The sequence below is a fragment of the Camelina sativa genome, chromosome 17, assembly GCF_000633955.1.
Source record: "Camelina sativa cultivar DH55 chromosome 17, Cs, whole genome shotgun sequence".
Taxonomy (NCBI): Eukaryota; Viridiplantae; Streptophyta; class Magnoliopsida; order Brassicales; family Brassicaceae; genus Camelina; species Camelina sativa.
In genome coordinates this window covers 12,109,722-12,130,256 of record NC_025701.1, presented here as the reverse complement: position 1 = coordinate 12,130,256, position 20,535 = coordinate 12,109,722, and the positions used below count along the sequence as shown (strand labels likewise).

General features: G+C 35.1%; 4 protein-coding genes across 4 annotated transcripts; 2 read left to right on the top strand and 2 right to left on the bottom strand.

Annotated features, from left to right (window-relative positions):
* Positions 1,284–5,495, bottom strand: LOC104756819. Its single transcript, XM_010479468.2, has 4 exons — positions 4,635–5,495; positions 2,163–2,804; positions 1,770–2,056; positions 1,284–1,677 (listed from the first exon to the last, which is right to left on the bottom strand). The coding sequence occupies exons 1-3, from the start codon at positions 5,256–5,258 to the stop codon at positions 1,772–1,774; spliced, it is 1,551 nt and encodes a 516-aa protein (XP_010477770.1). The 5' UTR covers positions 5,259–5,495; the 3' UTR covers positions 1,284–1,677; positions 1,770–1,771.
* LOC104756818 (tetratricopeptide repeat protein 38) lies at positions 6,920–10,881 on the bottom strand. Its single transcript, XM_010479467.1, has 15 exons — positions 10,639–10,881; positions 9,939–10,058; positions 9,484–9,636; positions 9,252–9,350; positions 9,005–9,106; positions 8,766–8,909; positions 8,575–8,669; positions 8,350–8,479; positions 8,146–8,250; positions 7,954–8,060; positions 7,816–7,867; positions 7,637–7,726; positions 7,454–7,538; positions 7,299–7,363; positions 6,920–7,196 (listed from the first exon to the last, which is right to left on the bottom strand). Exons 1-15 carry the CDS (start codon positions 10,696–10,698, stop codon positions 7,101–7,103), a joined length of 1,503 nt encoding a protein of 500 aa, XP_010477769.1. The 5' UTR covers positions 10,699–10,881; the 3' UTR covers positions 6,920–7,100.
* LOC104756817 (serine/threonine-protein phosphatase PP2A-5 catalytic subunit-like) lies at positions 13,259–15,338 on the top strand. Its single transcript, XM_010479466.2, has 6 exons — positions 13,259–13,780; positions 14,039–14,153; positions 14,316–14,424; positions 14,519–14,596; positions 14,693–14,884; positions 14,980–15,338. The coding sequence occupies exons 1-6, from the start codon at positions 13,528–13,530 to the stop codon at positions 15,151–15,153; spliced, it is 921 nt and encodes a 306-aa protein (XP_010477768.1). The 5' UTR covers positions 13,259–13,527; the 3' UTR covers positions 15,154–15,338.
* On the top strand, positions 17,295–20,446 carry LOC104756816 (hydroxyproline O-galactosyltransferase GALT4-like). Its single transcript, XM_010479464.2, has 7 exons — positions 17,295–18,521; positions 18,658–18,896; positions 18,992–19,282; positions 19,356–19,484; positions 19,570–19,743; positions 19,851–19,958; positions 20,050–20,446. The coding sequence occupies exons 1-7, from the start codon at positions 17,678–17,680 to the stop codon at positions 20,257–20,259; spliced, it is 1,995 nt and encodes a 664-aa protein (XP_010477766.1). The 5' UTR covers positions 17,295–17,677; the 3' UTR covers positions 20,260–20,446.

Sequence of the window (20,535 nt, the reverse complement as noted above, 5' to 3'; positions counted from 1 at the left end):
CTAATGACACAATCGAAATAGAGAAATATGGTGGATTTGATTTAGTATATAGAATAAAAGGGTCGAATAATATTTACAACTATTTTTTCTCTCTTTTACTCTATCAATCCAAGTACTATATTTTTTTTGTTATAATCATGATCATGTAAAATAATGACTAGTACATGTGTAGGTTTTGAAATATCTTGCATTTAACGGAACGAATAGAAATAAAATCATAAGAATTACCTGCTTGATCAGCGAGATCTGATCTGATCTGAGCTGAGCTACCTTCCTTCCTGCTTCTTCCGTCTCAAACCTTCAACTTGCTAAATACGAAAACCTAACACTCCAAAATATCTTTTCGTTTTACGGTACGGTGCCGTATATCGCATTGTCTCTGGGCCGGCCCAATTGTCGCTGAAGATTAATCAAAAAGCCCACCACAGGGTTAAAAGAAGTCAAAGCCCATTAAGACCAATATAGCTCACGTTGAAGTTCAAAATGGGATTCAGGTCAGATTGAACAGAGTCAAAATCTCAGCTGGATCTCAGAGTCAAAATCTCAGAGTCAAAATCTAAGGTCAGATTGAAATCGAGCCGGCTCAGTTTCAGCTGGATCACAATCTTGATTGAGTTAGAAGATTTTGACTAATGACACAATCGAAATTGAGAAATATGGTGGATTTGATTTAGTATATAGAATAAAAGGGTCGAATAATATTTACAACTATTTTTTCTCTCTTTTACTCTATCAATCCAAGTACTATATTTTTTTGTTATAATCATGATCATGTAAAATAATGACACTAGTACATGTGTAGGTTTTGAAATATCTTGTAAATAATGATTTGATTAAGCATTGTAAAAAAAAGATAAAAATTAGATATATAATGAACAAGTTTGATAATAAGATACTGTATCAATGTTGTTAGGATACTAGGAAATATTCCTCTTTTGTATATTCTAGATCCTTCTATAATCACAAAAAAATCCATAAATATACTTGTAATCAAATTGAAAAAAAAAACTCTAATCGTATGTGGTATATATCTATCTATATTATGAATTATTCCTCTTTTGAATGTTATTCTGGATTCATTATATCTTCTATGACTTGCTGTTAGGGTCTTCCTATGCTTGATGGATTATCTTATGTGTAATTATGATAGTTTAATGGATATTTAAACCTTAAGAGAGTTTCAAACCCCTTAACATCCGCGACAACAAAGTATTTACAAGATTTTACTATCACAGAAACTGGTCACTAAATTGGTACTATATATTATTTTTTAAGACATGCAATTCATTTCCAATTTTCCCATTTGCTAGCTAATATAATGATATTACAGTATTTGTTTATGGCGAATCCATGCTCACGCAAATAAACCCTCAAAATCAAAATGTTCGTTTACCAAGAAATCATCGCTTATTTACAAAGACAAACAACTTGCATTATGTTCCCCAAAAAGAATTATATAACTCCTTACTAGCTTATATATATATAATCAAGAACTCTTACTATACTAATTTTAATGTCAAACGCTGCTGATGAAGTGCGACGCCTTTTTTACCTCCGTGGCCACGAGTCTTGTACCAACTACCAACTCTTATACTATCTTCTTATAAGGTTCATATCATATGCTTCACCAAACAAGAACCACCCAATCTCATAGCTCAATTATTTTGGTTTGTGCAACTGGTAAAATTTAACAAACAAGCAAGATCATATAAGTTAACGCATCTAAAGATAGTAAAAATAGAGAGAAGAAAAAAAGAAAAAAAACTCACGTCTAGAGGCTAGCGCTGGAGGGAAATAAAACGACATGCAAAGTTCCATTGTTAGGAGGAAGCTGCAAACGAAGAGGAAACAGCTTGCCATTTAAAGGACTCCGAGTGCACACCACAGCGTCCTCTAAACACGTTTCTTCTCTCAACGTCTGAGTCAGCTCCGCCACACTGTTTCCTTTAAACGTGAAAGCATATCCAACGGTTGTTTCATCCTCCACGTGTCCTTCTTCGTCGGCGATATGGTAGTAAATGGTTCGCCCCTCAGATTTAGGCGGAGACTCAACCGACTGGCCAAAATAAATCAAAAAATTTCAATAACCGGAAAATAAAAATGGTACGATTCAGTAATTTAAACAAACTTAAAGGGTGTTTTAGTAAATTTTAAACACTCACATCTGAATCGGATCTGTCTGAAAGAGAAGACGAAGTCCTAGAATGAGAAACCGACAACGGCGAACTCGACGGTCTCCGATGCGGCGGAGGTGGCGTCATCGTCTTCTTAGGAGACTCGTTCTTGGATTCAGAATCAATCAAGATCTCAACAACATCAACCTCCCAAGAGATCGAATCCTGAGTAGCCGACAAATGAGGATTATCATGAGTCACCGAGTTCCTCCACGGAGGAAGACCACCATTAGCTCTGAGATAGTTACCGGATCTAGTCCTAAGTTTAATCTTAGGTGATCCTTCCCTAACAGGCTCCCACTCAACAGACGAATCGAGCCGGCTCAGTTTCAGCTGGATCACTTTCTTACCCGTAGCTCCGAGCAAGAACCGCTCGTTAGAAGCGGTCAAGTATTTGCCGTAACAGCTTTTGAGACGTATGACGTGGTGCGAGTCGCGAACCGGCTCGACGGTCCAACGAGCGTTTTTGGTTGATCCGTTGCGGTTTTGAGTAACGGTTTCTTCGTCGTCGTCTGCTGTTAGGTACTTGTTGTGACTGTTGCGCATACGAACAGCTTTTGCTTTCTGGAAAAACTCCATCGCTGAGACTGTTGGTACTGTTTCCTTTTGGTTGAAGCTACTCGTTGTCTTCTGTTAAAATATATAGCAAATGAAAGTGAGTATGTGAGAGATGAAGGTGAGATGAAGGTTCTGTCTTGTTTGTACTTTTTATATGTGTGTGTTTCTGTGACTCGACTGGTCTAAATTGGGTTTTTTTGACGGGTTACGCGGAACATGAACACGAGACTATTGCTCGTGGATGTAAGAAAAGTCAGAGTTAACTTAACGCGTATTTTAATTATCCACGTAGGCATTATTAGAGCTTTTTTATTTTAAACGCGTAGTTCACGAGTTTAGGATTTTGTAACTTTGCTATACTTCCAATCAAAATCCTTTGAAAAGTTAATTGTGAGAATCCCAAGACACTAGTTGCAAAATGTTAATACTAGTAGAATTTTAAGACCAAAGCAGAATTAGATTGTAATTAACGTTTGTATTTTCTAAGATTACAAAAAGAATTCCAAATGCATGCTTTATAACTTTTAGAATTGGTGTTAAATTTGAGAAGAAGAAAACAAAAATGGCGTTTAATTGTGTTCTATTCTCAATCAATTAAATCGTTTAATATATAAACACATTACAAAGGCTGTTTGAAAAAAAAAAAACCTCCAATCATTCATAATGTTTGATTCAGATTCTCTATACGAAATATAAACATTTTACTAATACTACACTGTGGTACCACTAGGAGTCAATGTCGAATATTAAAGATTCATTTGAATTATTTCTAAAAGGTGTGATACTTAGATATACATTTGATAAGTATAATAGTTTATTTGACACAAATAAATTTTGATAGAGATATGTAACAAATTTTTCAATTAAAGTATCATCTTACTTTTCATTTTTTCCCCTTTTCTAATTCTCTTAACTTCTCATAACGTATGTAGTTATGCATTTTCTTTTAGGATAGATCAAAATCAAGTATTGTATTCTCTCAATTTGTTTCTACTTCTAAACTTGAGTTCCTATGTGAACGTAAACTATTTGTAATACAGATCTCCACTAAGATTATAAGCATTACGTGGTATGACAATAAAATGTAAAGGTGAGTTATATGGCCCTTAATCCCCCAAAATGTTATAGTGTCCCTATGCCATAAAAGAATGGATTGAAAAATAAGATTTGAACGAATATTTAGAGAACAACTGTATAACCATTTCCCGCAAGAAAGACCAAGAGAGGAGGAAATTCATGAGTGTGGGACTCTCCTAATTTGCTCTCATATGGACCCATGCTCCATCACTAAATCATAACTAACACCAACATTTCTACCTTACTTTTTGATCCACTTGTCTTACTCATGCTATGTGGCACCAAACTATTTATATTAAGCCATTAGGTATAACCTTTTCTTGTTGAGGAAGAAAAAGATGTAATTTTAATTAGCCTTTAGGACGTGTTGTACGAAATTTTACTGTCACTTAATTCTTGAAATCATTGAAGTTAATTTAGTTGGGTTTATAGTGTCATATTTTCAACTATATAGTATACTATAAAACAAGAAGTTGTTCTCAATAAACCAAAGATCAATTTTAAACTATACAATAAAAACAAGTATTATATATGTTGGTGCTATTAGGTTGGTGAATAGATGTATGCTTGTGAGGAGCATTATACTATGTTAGTGGAGAAAAGAATGATATGTTTCTTACATCTTAGATACTAATACGGGTAATCCCAACCTTTTTCTTTTCCAAGTTAATAATGCCAACTAAAATTTTACATATACAAAATTGTCTAAGTTCATCGAACAATACTACTTTTCTATTGGTAGCCTCAATTAAGAAAAAAAACCAATCAATGCACACAACATTGTAAATTAAATTTTGATACTATTAAAGACTTAGTCAAACTTACCGGTTTTGTGGACCATCTCGGAGACATAGGTAAACCAAGAGAAGCGAACCGGCTAATACTACTCTTCTTAGATCCGACAGAAACGGGTGACTCGGGTTCTGACCCGAATTCAGAAACCGGAGAAGAAACAGAACTCTCATCATCTCCATCAGACATGGTTTCAAGATCAGAAACATCAACGTTTATAACATCCCAAATCAACCAGTTCTTGGTCTTCGACGTATGAGGCTCGTCGTGAGTAACAGAGTTTCTCCACGGTGGCGTTCCACCGTTAGCCCTCATCCACTTGCCGCACCACGACTTCAGCTTCACCTGAAACCCATCTCTCTCCGGTTCCCACTGCGTTTGCCAATCCATCAGCTTGTTAAATGACGTCGTCTGAGTCACCTTCTCACCGGTCATACCTAACAGCAACGGTTTGTTACTCGCAGTTAAGTACGTACCGTGGCTGCTCCTCAGCCTTATCAGATTAGGTTTATCGACGACTGGCTCCACCGTCCAAACGGCTCGCCGTGTATCTCCTTTACGGCTTTGACGGATGGTTTCTTGGTCATCGTCGGCTACTAGAAACTTATCTAGGTGGCTTCGTAACTTAACGTTGTTACCTTTCGTGAACAACTCCATTTTGTTTTTGGTTCTTGAGGTTTGAAAGAAGAGAGACAAGAGAAGAAGAACAGAGAGAAGTTATTGTTTTTGTGAATGAAGGAGAAAGATGAGGTTTGTTTTGGTTGGTTATATAGTGTAAATGATTAAAAGATAAACAAAGCCTGGCTAAAAGGCAACTTTGTAAGTTAATATTCGGATGGATTATGCAGGATGAAGTTATTTAGAAACTTCACAAATCAAATGAAGAAAATTACTAAATGATCAAATATTTAACAATGTGTGAAAGTTGGAAGGAATGATCAAATACTAAAGAAATGTAAATATTTTCTAAGTACTTGGGAAGGTTCGTTCTCTCCATCTACGTAACTTGTTGAACATTTTCTACTTCACGCGCGTCATATGCGTGAAGACTGTGAAGACTTTTGTAAGATAAAGTCTAACGTCGTGGTTCAATGTTGGTTCTTTATCGGTTAATATTACATCAAGTTTCAAGACCATGACATGAACGATAAGTTCCGCTGGTTAAACAATGTCAAACGTAGCTCCACAGCTTCGTGAATGTTCATATATATTTATATTAGGAAGAGGTCAAAATGTAGTGCGCGTGGGCTTTATAATGAAGAAATATATATATATATTTTCCATAAAACAAAGAAAATTCATGAGGAAGAATGTAAAGAATATTTTCTTCGATTCGTCCATTTTCTAAAATAGTTGTATACATAGATCATAGATAGATACACATATTATCTTGTTCTATACGTGTATCTCATATCTTTCTGGATCAGCGAAAAGTATTAATATCAAGAGTTGGATTCTCCTTTTGTTTTTTGTCAACATGTCATCATAGTTGAGATTTTAATTATTTTTTAATCCAATCGTTGGCTTATGTGGCCGACGCAGGGCTGAGGGCTATGACTCTATGAGAGAAACAGTCTTCATTTTGTCCCTCCCACACCAAAATATATGGTTTGTTTTCTGGAACTCATGAATTTTCAATGTATTTTTTAGGTGATGCATATGTAACTACAAGTCTTTTAACACCATTTTGTTATTAAACTACAGAAAATTGTTAGTGTATAGTATTTGATAAGATATACTGGAGAGAAAATTAATCATTAGTTAATGATCAAGCTTACCTTATTCATGGAAGTTTTACAACTTGTAGGTAGGTGATGCATGTAACACTACAAGTCCTAAAAAACTAGTTTTTTTATATATGAAAGTACAAAATAATAGACGTCATTTGCTTAATTTTGTAAGATATGTTGGAGAGAAAAATCACCTTATCCATGGAAGCTCTTCAATATTTTTAGAATTTGTTACACAAAATTCTGTCGATTTAAAATTTAAAGATACACATTGTGATATATTTTTAATAAAAAAAAAAATAGAACTACTTGTATGTATAGTGTAAATTGTTATTGATAAATAAAATTTCTTATCACCATATTTTTTTTTAGTTATTTGATGAAATAGGCTACGTTGGATTAATGTGTAGACATGGTTCCATGTCGCAACTGAACGACATTTCAAACTCCAAGTCTAGCCTTCGAGATCCATTAATTAATGTCTTCTGGTAGGTTTCTCATATTATTTTGCTTTAAGTCTTTTTTTTCATAATATATATATTTTCAATGGTTTTTGTTTAATGTTTATATTTTGTATATAAAAGTCAATAGAATGTAAATTTACAAATTTAATATAATTATTATTATTGGTCAAACCGCAAATTTACATAGAATATTGTGTCACAAGGTCAACTTTTACGTTGACCATAAAACGATTTAGACTTATTCAACAACGAAAGCGCAAAAGCATGATGTCTAAAACATAACAAGACCAATGCTGTTTTGGTGATCAAGCAAAGTTGAAATGTGACAATTCCAACGCCTTCGCTTTATCACCTGCACTTGCAGCTTCTTCTGCCTTGCCTTCCATGCCGTAACTCTTCTCCTGCCATAAATAAAACGTCCACGTTTCATAAACTGTAAGACACGTAGATAGATATGTATCATGAATCAACAATTCTGGTCATATAAAGGACTTGAAGTATACCAGCAAACGCCACAAGAACGGAGCACCGTCTCTCTGCTTTACCCTCTTTTCCAGTACTTCAACCGCTGTGAATCAGGTTGTTTAAAACGCAGAGTTAGCTGAGTAAAGAATAAGAAAATCAAAGCTGGCAAATAATAGTGTTTTTGGGAGTGTACCAATGGATGATTGACCGGTGAGTAACAGCAATTTGTACCATATTTCATTGAAAACATCGATCTGTAAACCCGATGCTCCAATCACCTATTGAAAGGAGACGAGTGTGTTTTTTTCAGTGTTTTCTAATTGATGCAAGATTCTGTATCACCTTATAGTCTTATTGATTCAAGAATATGCACTACCTTGTAGTTAGCAGCGTCAAAGTCTGGACCAAGCAGTTCTAGAGCTTCTTTGTAGTTGCCTTTACCATATTCATAAACAGCTTCAGCAAGCTGATTTGAAACGATTTGATGTTAATATATAAACAAAAGAATGATATGAAGCTATGATAAATAACTCTGAAAGATAAAAAAGAACAGACCACAATCGCTTTCTGCATCAGCTGCTGTTTCTTCTCGCTCATATCAGATGTTCTGTTAGATAGAATTAGAGGAAGTCTGATGATAAGTCAAGAGACAAAAGTTTTATAAAAAGCAACAAAAGAGAATGTGGTACTGACCGGGACTTGAGGCCTTCGAGCAATACATATGCTTGTGAAGTGTATCCAACTTTACTCAATGCCCAAATTGTCGTGATATCAAAAAGCCACTCTTGATACCACATCGCCTGAACATCAAAGTTCCATAAGTCGTTTTTAAAAAAGACAAATTAATGTATATGAGAACGCAAGGCAATAAAGTGCATTACTTACTTGATCAGTCAAACAGTTTGCCAGGATCTTCAGTCTATCTAAAAACTCATCTAGTTTATCGCGTGTGTCCAAGCGCAACAACAAACCGAGAGCATCCTTATAAACCTGAAATTTAGTAGTACAAAGTATAAGACATCAGATTGCTAATGCAAGTTCAACTTTTCATTTTAAAAAGTGGGAAAATAAAAATGATTAGGGAGTTACATCTGTAGCAACAGCATCGTCTTTCTCTAGCTCTTTACACATCTGATGATCGTATATTTCTTGCACCTTACTTATGTGAGACCCTCCTTCCAAGTAACAAACAGCTACATGCCACCAATTATGCGAAAACCTTCACGTAAAATGTTACAGAGTGTTGGTTTTCATTAATAGGTGAATCCAGAGATGATCAGAAGAGGTTAACACTTTGTTTGAAACTGCTGTAACCTTAAGGAAGAGCAAGGATCCCATGAAGCCGAGCATCCTTCCATGAACTCTACTGCTTCCTTGAAACGGCATTCAGTTTGAAGAACATGACACAACTGCCCCAAAAGTACAAACAAAAGATTGCATATAATAAGAGGAAATATCACCAAGGAACAACAAAAGATGGGAATGATAAGACATCCGAAACTCACACAGTGATGAGCCCAAGAGTCGTTTTTGTTGATCTCATAGCCTTTCCTAGCAGCTTGCTCAGCTTTTGCCAACTGTCCAAGCTCCATTAAGGGGAATGCAAGCATACCGTAAACATAATCTTGTTCTCGATTCTCTGGTAGAATCTGCCAAGTTTGCAAGGTCAGTGAGATAGATCAACGAAAGCGATATAACTATTAATTATGTGGCTTTTATCAATTTGATCAACATTTTGAAGTACCTTCTCAAACAGAGGCAAAGAGAGATCGGGTCTACCCATGTAAAAACACAAAATCTCTACTCTCTTCCAAGAAAGCAAATCTTTAGGAAACTTTTTCAAGAGCTGCAAAACATAAAGAGCTATGAGAGTTAGAATAAGTGCTACTACAAAGGAAAGCTGGAAAGATATATAAAGCTAATCCATCCTAATATAAGAAGAGCGAGAAGAACTACTAAAAGAACAAGAAGCCAAAGAAACATATCCTAACCTTAAAGTGTAACTCCAACGCCACATCGTCGTCCATATTCTCAGAGAAGAAGTAATCAATAGCCTTGAAAACTGCCTTCTCATATGGCGTGGCTTCCCCCTAAAACAAATGAATTTCACAGCTTAATGACACTAAACTCATCAAGTATCACAGATTATAGACATCATTAATTCACTTAGTAAGATTTCATAGACACGAATAAAAGAGAAAATCAAAGGTAGAGAGAGCTTACAAGATGGGATTCTGCAGCTCGAACATAGGATTTGGCCCTAGCAAAGTCAGAAGAGATAAGGTAATGCGCAGCCAAAATGTTTCCCAAAACACAACCTTTATCATACAAGGGCGCTTCTAGAATCACTTCCCTCTCTCTTCCATAGCCAAGAACCTTACATCAGACGAGGAACAATGTCACCATGAAACATAAAAAATCATAACTTTGTGCATCACGAGCCAGAAAAAGAAAAAGAAACACTACTTGAAGCCTGAAATTATCATCTTTAAGCAAAACAACTGTAATTGGAAAGCCTCAAATCGACACAGCAACCAATCCTCTTCGACAGTTTCAAAAGGAGACAAAATTACGAAAAACAAAAGAACCCACAGCATCGAATCGTCAAAAGAATTAATCCCATCCCCATAGAATCAGCTGTAACACAAAGACAACTCTAAGTCTCTAATGTAACGAACCTGGTGACAATAGGAGTTAATGGCAGCGATGCAATCATCTGAAGAGGTGTTGACCTCATAACCCCAGTTAACAAATCTGCTTCCTTTTCCTCTTTCATGATTTTGACTCTCGTCTTCTCTCTGTGTACAATAAAAAAAAAAAAAAAGAGATACGAAAACAGAGTTTGCGAGTGAGGCTAATTAATACAGAACAGAATGATGTAATTTTGGTTTTGACTTTCAAGTTTTAATCAATCAATTATATAATTATTTGAATTTCTGTAATAAACTTAGATTCATTTTATAGATTAGCTTGGTTTAAATTTAGATGTGGTTTTTAAATTTTAATTATACTTAAAACCAAATTATATTAGCATGGGACCAAAGATTAATCGCAAAATGTAAAAGGTACTTTAGCCTAAACCAGAAGATTACTAGATGACAAAAAAAAAGAGAAAGGACAATAGCTTTTTGCCTCATAACACACACTCTAATAATAAATAAGCTAACCGTGAAAATAAAGATACTTAGCCATATACAAATTGCATTTTTGTCATATGCATGCATCTATTATAGTTTCGTATAGCCGAAGGATTTAAAGAAATAAACGAGAAGGCGTTTGACAAAAAAAAAAAAACGAGAAGGCAAATGAAATAGGCAAAAAACATGAGCATAATTACATTAGTATCTATCTCGTAACCGAAGAAGAAAGATCACGTACCATATATTTGAAAGACATGGACACGTCCTGAGTAACGCTAACACAACATGAAGCCTTCATTGATCAGTCGATCGGGAAGATAACCAAATTAAAATATGGATTTGACAGAAACTTTAGATGAGGATTTCGTTGAGTATCGTTCTTATTAACATAGAATGGGACAGAGAGGAAGGTGGTATATATATAGGTAATAGGTTCATGGGATATTCGAAGGAACTAAATTCAACATTTCTTTAGAAATTTCCTAAGTTTTTATTTTGATATAAGACTTTTTTATATCACAAATAACGTAGAAATATATATATCTGGACTCACATGTGTTGGTCAAATCCTACATATATATACTTTTACAAATAAAATAATTAACAATTACTTGCAAAACAAAACCTTGACACTATCCAAACTCTCCAAACAAAGCAACCTCATCCCCAGCACATCATATGAAAATGTTAACTGGAGTTCCAATCCCTTTAGAAACAGAGAATTGTTCATTTCATTTATTTTCTATAATCTTTTCAGTTTTATTTTTATAACATTAAATATAATCATATTACTCTTGTAACATTAACATAGTTGCTAAGTTTAATTTGGTTTCAGAAAATGAGTTCCAATAGTATTTTATCATTTTTTATTTAGTTTCTTGTTTTTTCCCCATCTTCCTTTCACACCACATCTTTTATAAGATAATTCAGGGTAAATAGACTTATTTATTCAAAGTTCAAACTAGGAGAAGATTCAATTTATCGAGGTGAACATCCGATCTATTTCCTTTAATTTATTATACTGTATGTAGCATTCGACAAGAAGTTAGTCGCTGCCAACCTTTTTATTTTTTTTTGGTAATTTTAAAAAACTAACCTCTCTTATTCTTTGAAGTTTTGATGATAATTTTAAAAAGAATTTTTTACCGGAAACTTATTTTGAGGTGTGTTTCCCATTTCCGAAACATTTCGGAAACGGAAACTCATGGAAACTCGGAAACAAGTCACAGAAACACGATTCCTAATAATCTCTGTTTGGAAACACGATGGAAACGGAGTTTCCGTTTTGGAAACACGACGGAAACTCTTTTTTATTATTTCAAAATTTAATAAATAAATAAATTAAAAATATAAGAATTTATGATACATATAATGATAAAAATATATAATAAAATTAGTAGCTTAAAAGTTAAAATCCCTAAATATATGGCGCTGCTAGTCAAAAAATTTGATTTTGAACGTTTATTTTTTTTACAGTTTTACTTTTAATTAAACTATTTAATATTTATGTTTTGAATTTGTGTTGTTTTATAGTTTTTTAATATGGTTTTTATGTTTGGGGATTTATTATATCTCTATATATATATCTATATATTTATATACATATATACGTTTCCTACACGTTTTCATTACTTAATTTTTGAAAAAACCCGTTTCCCGTTTCCGAAACGTTTCATTTCCGCGTATCCGTTTCCGTTTCCATGCAACATAGATTTTTACTTTATCAATTAATTACAATGAAATTATTTTATCTCTTTATACTCTATATATACTTTTCTTTTTTAAAAAGCGTGTTTGATACCAAATTTCTTCTAAGGCTTACGGATAGCAATGTAACGTCAGATATACAGTTAACCTAATATTGTGGCCAAAATAACAAAAGATCTTGAGGGTTTTAAAAGTCACGTCTCCTTATCTTTATTGAAGAAGTACATGCATGTTTGGCTATTATTATCCTCTTTCTACACCTTCAAACAAAATAAGAAGAAAAAATATAATATCTTTCTAATTAGCTTATCATGGGATTGTCAGGTCTCCTCAAACCTCAATCTTATCTCACTCTACTGACTGCTGCGTCGGATTTATGCGTTATTCTTTGTGTAGAAAAAAAATGGATAAACGACAAGATAGTGACAATTTTATTGATTTCCAAATTTCTAAGTTTAGTCAATTCCTTAAATCTCTAAGTTTAATCATTCTAAGTTTCATTATTATCATAATACTTTAATTCGCAGCTAAGTTTTCTTCGGTTCAAGAAGATCTTAAATGGTAACTTGCTTCTTCAAGGGGACGTCACCGTGTAGACGACATGATCGACGACCTTAATTCTAGTATAGCCGCGGATCTCAATGTGGTTATGCAGGAAAGTGTTTTATATATAACTATTGCTGACTGTTCATTTCGAAATCATATAATATTAGTAAAGAGATTAGGAATGAATCTACTTATTTATATCTAATCTTTACTTAGGCTCCTCCATTCCATAATTGCAAAGACGAACAAATGGCATGAAGATGAATTGGGTAGTGATGAAGTTTTGTTTTAGTGATGCTTCTTGAGCTTGAATTTTTTAGACTACTATAGACATTGTCTAATACATGCAAGTATGCAACTGAATCATATATATATAGTTAGGGGGAAAAAAGTAACCTGCTCCGTCCCAATATGCTGCATAATAAGCCAAAGCTCATGTACCTCATCACTTTGCATAGTCTATTGAGAAGGCTTACTATTATATTGGGCTGGATAGGCCCATTACATGGTCCTAAGTGCTGGCCGACTAAAGTAAAGTTACAGCAATTTTGATCAAGAGACGATAGCCACGTGTCATTTCTCAATGGAGTTTGACCCGGCACGGCTGCCGGAAGCTGGAGGGAGTAATTATGATCAAACTTAAAAAAAAAAAAAAACAAAAAGAACAAAACAAAATTGAAAAAAAATCGATCTTTTTTTCACAAAAGTGATTTTGTCATCCATCCGTGGACCTCGTCCATGTGAAAGTTTCTTACTTTTTTCAATCTCGAATTGGAGAAAACAAAAGTGTGAAGCTTTTTTGAGTAAATGGTAGATAGATAGATTCGAATCCAGATACGAAGAGGAGGGGAGAGAGCATCGTCGTTGTTAAAAGATGCCGGCGACCGGAGATGTTGACCGTCAGATCGATCAGTTAATGGAATGTAAGCAGCTGACGGAGACGGAGGTGAAGACTTTGTGCGACCAAGCCAGAGCGATTCTTGTGGAGGAATATAATGTTCAACCGGTGAAATGTCCGGTTACTATCTGCGGTGATATCCATGGTCAATTTTACGATCTTATTGAGCTTTTTCGTATTGGTGGTTCTGCTCCTGATACTAATTATCTCTTCATGGGCGATTATGTAGGTTCGTTCTTTATTTCATTTGTTTCTGATTTCAAAATTTTTAAAAGTTTTGTTCTTTCTGCATTTTGAGGTTGTTAGCTTTGGATGGAATGGTCACACCTTGTGTTTACAACTTCAAAGTTTGATTCTTTCTGTAGAATCTATATTGGGTTGTTGATAGATTTGCATTTGAGAGCTTTACTGTGTGTTTTCTTTAGAGGAAATGATCTTAAGTATAGAATTGACATAGTTGTGTTGTTGTTGTTATAAATGTGCACAGATCGTGGGTACTATTCTGTGGAGACAGTAACGCTTTTGGTAGCTTTAAAAGTTCGGTATAGAGATAGGATTACAATCTTGAGAGGGAATCATGAAAGCCGTCAGATTACTCAAGTGTAAGCATTTCTCTTTTTTTTTTCTTCTAATTTGAGTACAAGTGTAGTATGTTTCAAATTCATGCTAATCCAGTTGATATGATTTGCATATATGGGTTTTTGTTTTCTGAAGCTTACTCAAGGGTTAAGGTTGCTGATTACTTCTTTTGCTTACCCTTTTAGGTATGGGTTTTATGATGAATGTTTGAGGAAGTATGGTAATGCAAATGTCTGGAAGTCATTTACAGACCTTTTTGATTACCTTCCTCTTACTGCTCTCGTTGAGAGTCAGGTATACCCCATGAGTACCACCTCATTATATGGTTTCTATCTGCTATTTATGGCTCTTTTTTGACTTGGCTGCAACACTTTTTGTCATTTTGTAGATTTTTTGTTTACATGGTGGGCTTTCGCCTTCTTTAGACACGCTGGACAACATCCGAGCATTAGACCGCATTCAGGAGGTAACTTCTAATTTCCTTGTTCACCAGACAAGCAACATATTACTTTAGTGACTCTGGATTTAAGCAATGTCTTTCTAATTGTTGAGAACTTTATAGGTTCCACACGAAGGTCCAATGTGTGACCTCTTATGGTCTGATCCAGATGATCGTTGCGGTTGGGGTATATCTCCTCGTGGAGCTGGATACACATTTGGACAAGATATCGCCACTCAGTTTAACCACACCAACGGACTAACTCTTATATCCCGCGCTCACCAGCTTGTCATGGAAGGATACAATTGGTGTCAGGTAAAGAACAAGCAAATACCAAAAATTATTATAGCGTGGCGTGGTGAACTCTTCTCTCCAATCAGTCTACTGACATCTTGTTTTGGTTTCTTCAGGAGAAAAACGTTGTGACTGTGTTTAGTGCTCCTAACTATTGTTACCGATGTGGTAACATGGCTGCAATTCTAGAGATAGGAGAGAACATGGAGCAGAACTTCCTTCAGTTTGATCCGCCACCACGTCAAGTCGAACCAGAAACGACTCGCAAGACCCCTGATTATTTTTTGTAAATTTTTGTGAATACAATGCCACACCAGTTGTGTTTATTTATATTCTTGGTTCAGACTACTTTTCAAGTCATCTGTGGTGGGTTCCATTTTTTTCCTTTTGCTTTAGTGTTTGTCAGTTTTAGTTAGAATTCAAAGAAGTATTCATCATCTTGACCGTGTCTCAAATCATATTTGGGGTTCAAAGAGGTGTCTGAGTTTAGTAACAAGACTTGTGCCGTGAGAGACAGAGAAGGTCATTTTCCTTGATCTGATCGTCTATGCTTTCAATGCTTCTCTTCGTGACAACATTTTGCTTATTTTAACAACAAACAAAAAAAGAACATTTTGCTTTTAGGCTTAAGATGGTTTCAAAGTCCTCATGATCCCTTTGTCGCAGCCTCTCAATGTATTTCTATCTCTCTGATGACAATGATGGCAGTACTAATCTAGTGAAGACGACAATGACATTTACTTGTGAGTTATTGGATAATCACATTCCGAGTCACAAAGTTACAAGTTGAATACTACTAGTATTAATTATCAAATAAAATTAATTATATTCAAAAACTTAGTTTAATATTCTTAAAAAGAAAATTAACTGAACTAAACCGAAACAAAACTTAAACCCCAACAAGGCAACAAGGAATGCAAAAACATGATTGGACATGTATAATTTGGCTCCATATGCTCCTCGAACATGTTGTAAGCACTTATCTGACTAGTTCGCAATATGGGACGGTTCACGGAATTTGTGCTACCTTCAAAATAGTGTAAATTATTTCTCAATTTCGTTTGGCAGTTCATTGATAGTCCTTTTTTGGAAATGAAAAACTCTACGAGTTATCATTATAATCTGTCAAAAAAAAAAAAACAAAATATATAGTCTTTTTTTTTTTGGTCAAGTTTTACGTTTTGGTTGATTATTTTATTTTAGCTCATATATAGTTTTACGTTAAACATTGTCAACTTTTTAAAATTAGTTAATTATTTTTAGTTCATAGTTTTTACATTACCTAGCTTGTAAGTTTAATGTTCTCTTCTGACTTTGATCATATTCACTAATTATATTGAAACTATTGACAAATGAGCTGCCAAATTTTTTTTTGGTCAACTGTTTCTTTCTTGGTTTTGAAACTTCAAAGCCTAACTTTCATCTCAAAGTAAAACTAATCAACTTTGTCTAAATGACTTCATTTCTAATTCCCCTTAAAAGTATCTAAAAGATCATTAACTAAGCTGAATCTAACAATGATCTCTACTGTATGTGTATAAAAATTCGGACCCATAATGTTATAAGTTACGCTTCGTATTATTATATATTGAAAAATTCAAGTATAGGTAAAGCACCCAAAAATACCTTTTTAGCACATGCTACACAGATCACAAATCATGGGTTATATCATTCTTACCAAAAATCTATTTTCCATAATTCCAGCAAAACAAAATCAGATTTTGAATATACCAAACATATTGTAAGTAAACACACAAGTTCAATACTATTTCATAAATCTGGAAACGTGTTTTTGTATATTTCTGTGGTATATATATATATATATATGGTCCCATTAAAAATGATTTTAAAATTTGAATTTGAGAAATGAGAATAGTAGTGAAAGCGAAACTAAACGGCATGGACAACGACTAATATAAATGAGAATTGTGATTGGGCAAACGAAACTAAACAACGTTCACACCGACACGACCATAAACGACGTTGTCACTTTGTCTATTTGTAAAACTGCATTTAAAAAAACAAAAAAAGATGGTTACGTTTTAAAAAAAAAAAAAAAAAAACTATTGAGAATGTGTGGTGGGTATCCTATTCGAACCCACCTGGCTGTTATTATTCTAATAATCATTTAAAAAACCTATGAAAATAAACTCATTAAGGCTTTTACTCTTTTTCTTGTGATATTTTTTCACTTGGAATCTGAGCCAAAGAAATATACTATAACCGAAAGTTATAAATTAATAACGTTATTAGCGGTTATTTGCATTATAATTTGGAGTTTTGTATATACAAATGTGAACGTCCCAATGATCACCGTTTAATTTCATGTGTGTGTAGTTTTTTACCGTTCATTATTTAATCAAAGCTTTCTTATATAAAGGACTTACTTAACTAACACACACAACACAACCACTAAAATATGTTCTTCTACAAATTATTAACCAATTCGATGGAAAACGACGTAGTTTAAACAATAACTGGCTTTCCATCTTCGTCGTACACGCCGGTTACCAAAAAAAAAACTTGTAATCTCTCTCTCTCTCTGTGTTGTTCTGTTCAAAGCTTTTTTTTTTTGTTTTGTTTTCTTCCAAATTGTGCTTTTAAAGTTGGGAAACCCAAAGTCAAGATTTTTTCCCAATAAAAGTTTAATTCTTTCGTTGAATTTTCTTTCACTATCTTTCTAGTATAATTCTTTCTTTCATTCTTCTTTGTTATTAATGGCTTACCCAAATTTGTGAGCTCTCTTTCTTTCTCCTTCTTATTTCATTCTCCAAATTTGTGTGTTTTCTAGGGTTTTTGTGATTTGTGAAAGCAATGAAGAAGTCTAAACTCGAGAACTCTGTTTCACAGTCAAGATTCGGACTTGTTCAGTTCTTATTAGCTCTTCTTCTCTTTTACTTCCTCTGCATGAGCTTTGAGATCCCATTCATGTTTAGAACAACCGGTTCTGTCTCCAGTTCTGATGACGATGGTTCCTCTGACTCGTTACCGAGACATATGGTTCTCGGTGGTGGTAATAGTAAAGAAGCAAATTTGGTTCTTGGAGAAGAAGAAGACCCACATCGACTTTTCAAGGATCCGGGTCGGGTGGGTCGAGTCCCGGAGCGGAGAATGCGAGAGTTTAAGTCCGTCTCTGATATTTTCGTCAACGAGAGCTCTTTCGACAATGGCGGATTCAGCGACGAGTTCTCAATCTTTCACAAAACAGCCAAGAACGCGATTTCGATGGGGAAAGCAATGTGGGACGGACTCGATTCGGGTTTAATCAAACCCGAAGAAGCTCCGGTTATGACCCGGATTGAGATATGTCCTGATAACGTTACGGTTACCGGGTCTGAGTTTGTGAACCGGAGCCGGATCTTGGTTTTGCCCTGTGGGTTAACGTTGGGTTCTCATATTACCGTTGTGGCGACGCCGCATTGGGCACACGTTGAGAAGAGTGGTGATAAGAAGGCTATGGTGACTCAGTTTATGATGGAGCTGCAAGGTTTGAAGGCTGTTGACGGTGAAGATCCGCCTCGGATTCTTCATTTTAACCCGAGGATTAAAGGTGATTGGAGTGGGAGGCCTGTGATTGAGCATAACACTTGTTACCGTATGCAATGGGGTTCAAGTTTGCGTTGTGATGGTCGTGAATCTAGCGATGAAGACGAATCTGGTAACTTGTGTTTTCTTATGTCTGACTAAAGTTGACTTTAAAACTATTGTTTAGTGTTCAACTTGTTTATATTAAAGGTTAGTTTTTTTATATATAATTGTGATGAGAAAGATGAGAACTTTAATTTTTGTGATAGTTGATGGAGAGGTGAAATGTGAGAGGTGGAAGAGGGATGATGGTGGTGAAGATTCTGATAAATCGAAGAAGACATGGTGGTTGAATAGGTTGATGGGTCGGAGGAAGAAGATGATGGCACATGATTGGCCATACCCTTTTGATGAAGGGAAGCTTTTTGTTCTTACACTTCGAGCTGGGATGGAAGGTTATCACATTAGTGTTAATGGGAGACATATCACGTCTTTCCCTTATAGAACCGTGAGTATAACTGATTAACAACCGCTTGTTAATTTGCAGAACTCGTTGATGGAATGGTTTTAGTATTGACTGGTATAATGTCTTTTTTTTGTCAGGGGTTTGTTCTTGAGGATGCAACTGGATTAGCAGTGAAGGGGAATATTGATGTGCATTCTGTCTATGCTGCCTCGTTACCCTCAACAAATCCGAGTTTTGCTCCGCAGAAGCATCTGGAGATGCAAAGCATTTGGAAAGCTCCTTCGTTACCTGAAAAGCCTGTTGAGTTGTTTATCGGAATTCTCTCTGCTGGTAACCATTTTGCTGAGAGAATGGCTGTGAGGAAGTCATGGATGCAGCAAAAGCTAGTCAGATCATCCAAAGTTGTTGCTCGGTTCTTTGTGGCATTGGTAAGCACAACTCTTTGAAAGACATGTCCATTAGTTTAACTCCATTTGTTTATTCTGTTAATTCATCTTGCAGCATGCAAGAAAGGAAGTCAATGTGGATCTTAAGAAAGAAGCAGAGTACTTTGGTGATATTGTCATAGTACCGTACATGGATCATTATGACCTTGTTGTGCTCAAGACGGTTGCCATTTGTGAATATGGGGTAATGTCTTCGTCCCTGCTCTTTTGTGTTCTTCTCCTTACCTTTTATTACTGTTCTAATTATTCATATGGGAAATATATTGTAGGTTAACACAGTGGCGGCCAAGTATGTTATGAAATGTGACGATGATACATTTGTGCGAGTGGATGCAGTGATCCAGGAAGCAGAAAAGGTTAAGGGAAGAGAGAGCCTTTATATTGGAAATATTAACTTCTACCATAAGCCTCTGCGCACTGGTAAATGGGCTGTGACATTCGAGGTATAGATTTTCTAGCAAACCCAAAACTCAGCTGAGCTGAACAGGTAACAGGAAACATATGGTGTTTAGACAATATGTTGATTATTCTCTTAATTGTGTGAAATCAGGAATGGCCAGAAGAGTATTATCCTCCATACGCAAATGGTCCGGGTTACATCTTGTCATATGATATAGCTAAGTTCATCGTTGATGATTTTGAACAGAAAAAATTAAGGGTAAGTTATCCTTTACGTATATACAAGATTTTGAGGTGACTCCATCCAAGAAACAATAAAGAATTGGTCTTGTACTTATTGGTTATTGCAGTTATTTAAGATGGAAGATGTGAGCATGGGAATGTGGGTGGAGAAGTTCAACAAGACTAGACCAGTGGCAGTGGTTCACAGCCTCAAGTTCTGCCAGTTTGGCTGCATAGAAGACTACTTCACTGCTCATTATCAGTCGCCTCGCCAGATGATTTGCATGTGGGATAAGCTGCAGAGACTCGGGAAGCCCCAATGCTGCAACATGAGATGACATAACGTTGCTTTTTTTGCCGGATTCTGGAATTTTTCGTTAGAAAGTAAAATGAAGAAGCAGATGGGAAGATTATGGAGCTAACTGTTTAGATCTCTGTATATATAGAAACAATATATAATGTATCTATATATATATATAACATAATGAAGAGCTCTTGAAAATTTGACTGAAATGTCAGATTGTTTTTGCAGTGTTTACAAAATATATAATCCAGCAGTACTGCAAGTAATCAGGCCTATTTGATGAAGGTTTTGAATATTTAGTGAATATTAA

What these genes read in the sequence shown, in the direction of transcription:
- LOC104756819 (XM_010479468.2), bottom strand. Translation starts at nt 5,258, where the DNA reads ATGGAGTTGTTCACGAAAGGTAACAACGTTAAGTTACGAAGCCACCTA. An exon ending in CGAGATGGTCCACAAAACCG is followed by an intron (nt 2,805 to 4,634) that starts GTAAGTTTGACT and finishes ATATTTTAACAG; the next exon opens with AAGACAACGAGTAGCTTCAA. An exon ending in CAGACAGATCCGATTCAGAT is followed by an intron (nt 2,057 to 2,162) that starts GTGAGTGTTTAA and finishes TATTTTGGCCAG; the next exon opens with TCGGTTGAGTCTCCGCCTAA.
- LOC104756818 (XM_010479467.1), bottom strand. Translation starts at nt 10,698, where the DNA reads ATGAAGGCTTCATGTTGTGTTAGCGTTACTCAGGACGTGTCCATGTCT. An exon ending in ACGATGCTGTTGCTACAGAT is followed by an intron (nt 8,251 to 8,349) that starts GTAACTCCCTAA and finishes ACTAAATTTCAG; the next exon opens with GTTTATAAGGATGCTCTCGG. An exon ending in TGATGCAGAAAGCGATTGTG is followed by an intron (nt 7,727 to 7,815) that starts GTCTGTTCTTTT and finishes GTTTCAAATCAG; the next exon opens with CTTGCTGAAGCTGTTTATGA.
- LOC104756817 (XM_010479466.2), top strand. Translation starts at nt 13,528, where the DNA reads ATGCCGGCGACCGGAGATGTTGACCGTCAGATCGATCAGTTAATGGAA. An exon ending in AGCCGTCAGATTACTCAAGT is followed by an intron (nt 14,154 to 14,315) that starts GTAAGCATTTCT and finishes TTACCCTTTTAG; the next exon opens with GTATGGGTTTTATGATGAAT. An exon ending in CATTAGACCGCATTCAGGAG is followed by an intron (nt 14,597 to 14,692) that starts GTAACTTCTAAT and finishes AGAACTTTATAG; the next exon opens with GTTCCACACGAAGGTCCAAT.
- LOC104756816 (XM_010479464.2), top strand. Translation starts at nt 17,678, where the DNA reads ATGAAGAAGTCTAAACTCGAGAACTCTGTTTCACAGTCAAGATTCGGA. An exon ending in TAGCGATGAAGACGAATCTG is followed by an intron (nt 18,522 to 18,657) that starts GTAACTTGTGTT and finishes TTTTTGTGATAG; the next exon opens with TTGATGGAGAGGTGAAATGT. An exon ending in AATGGGCTGTGACATTCGAG is followed by an intron (nt 19,744 to 19,850) that starts GTATAGATTTTC and finishes GTGTGAAATCAG; the next exon opens with GAATGGCCAGAAGAGTATTA.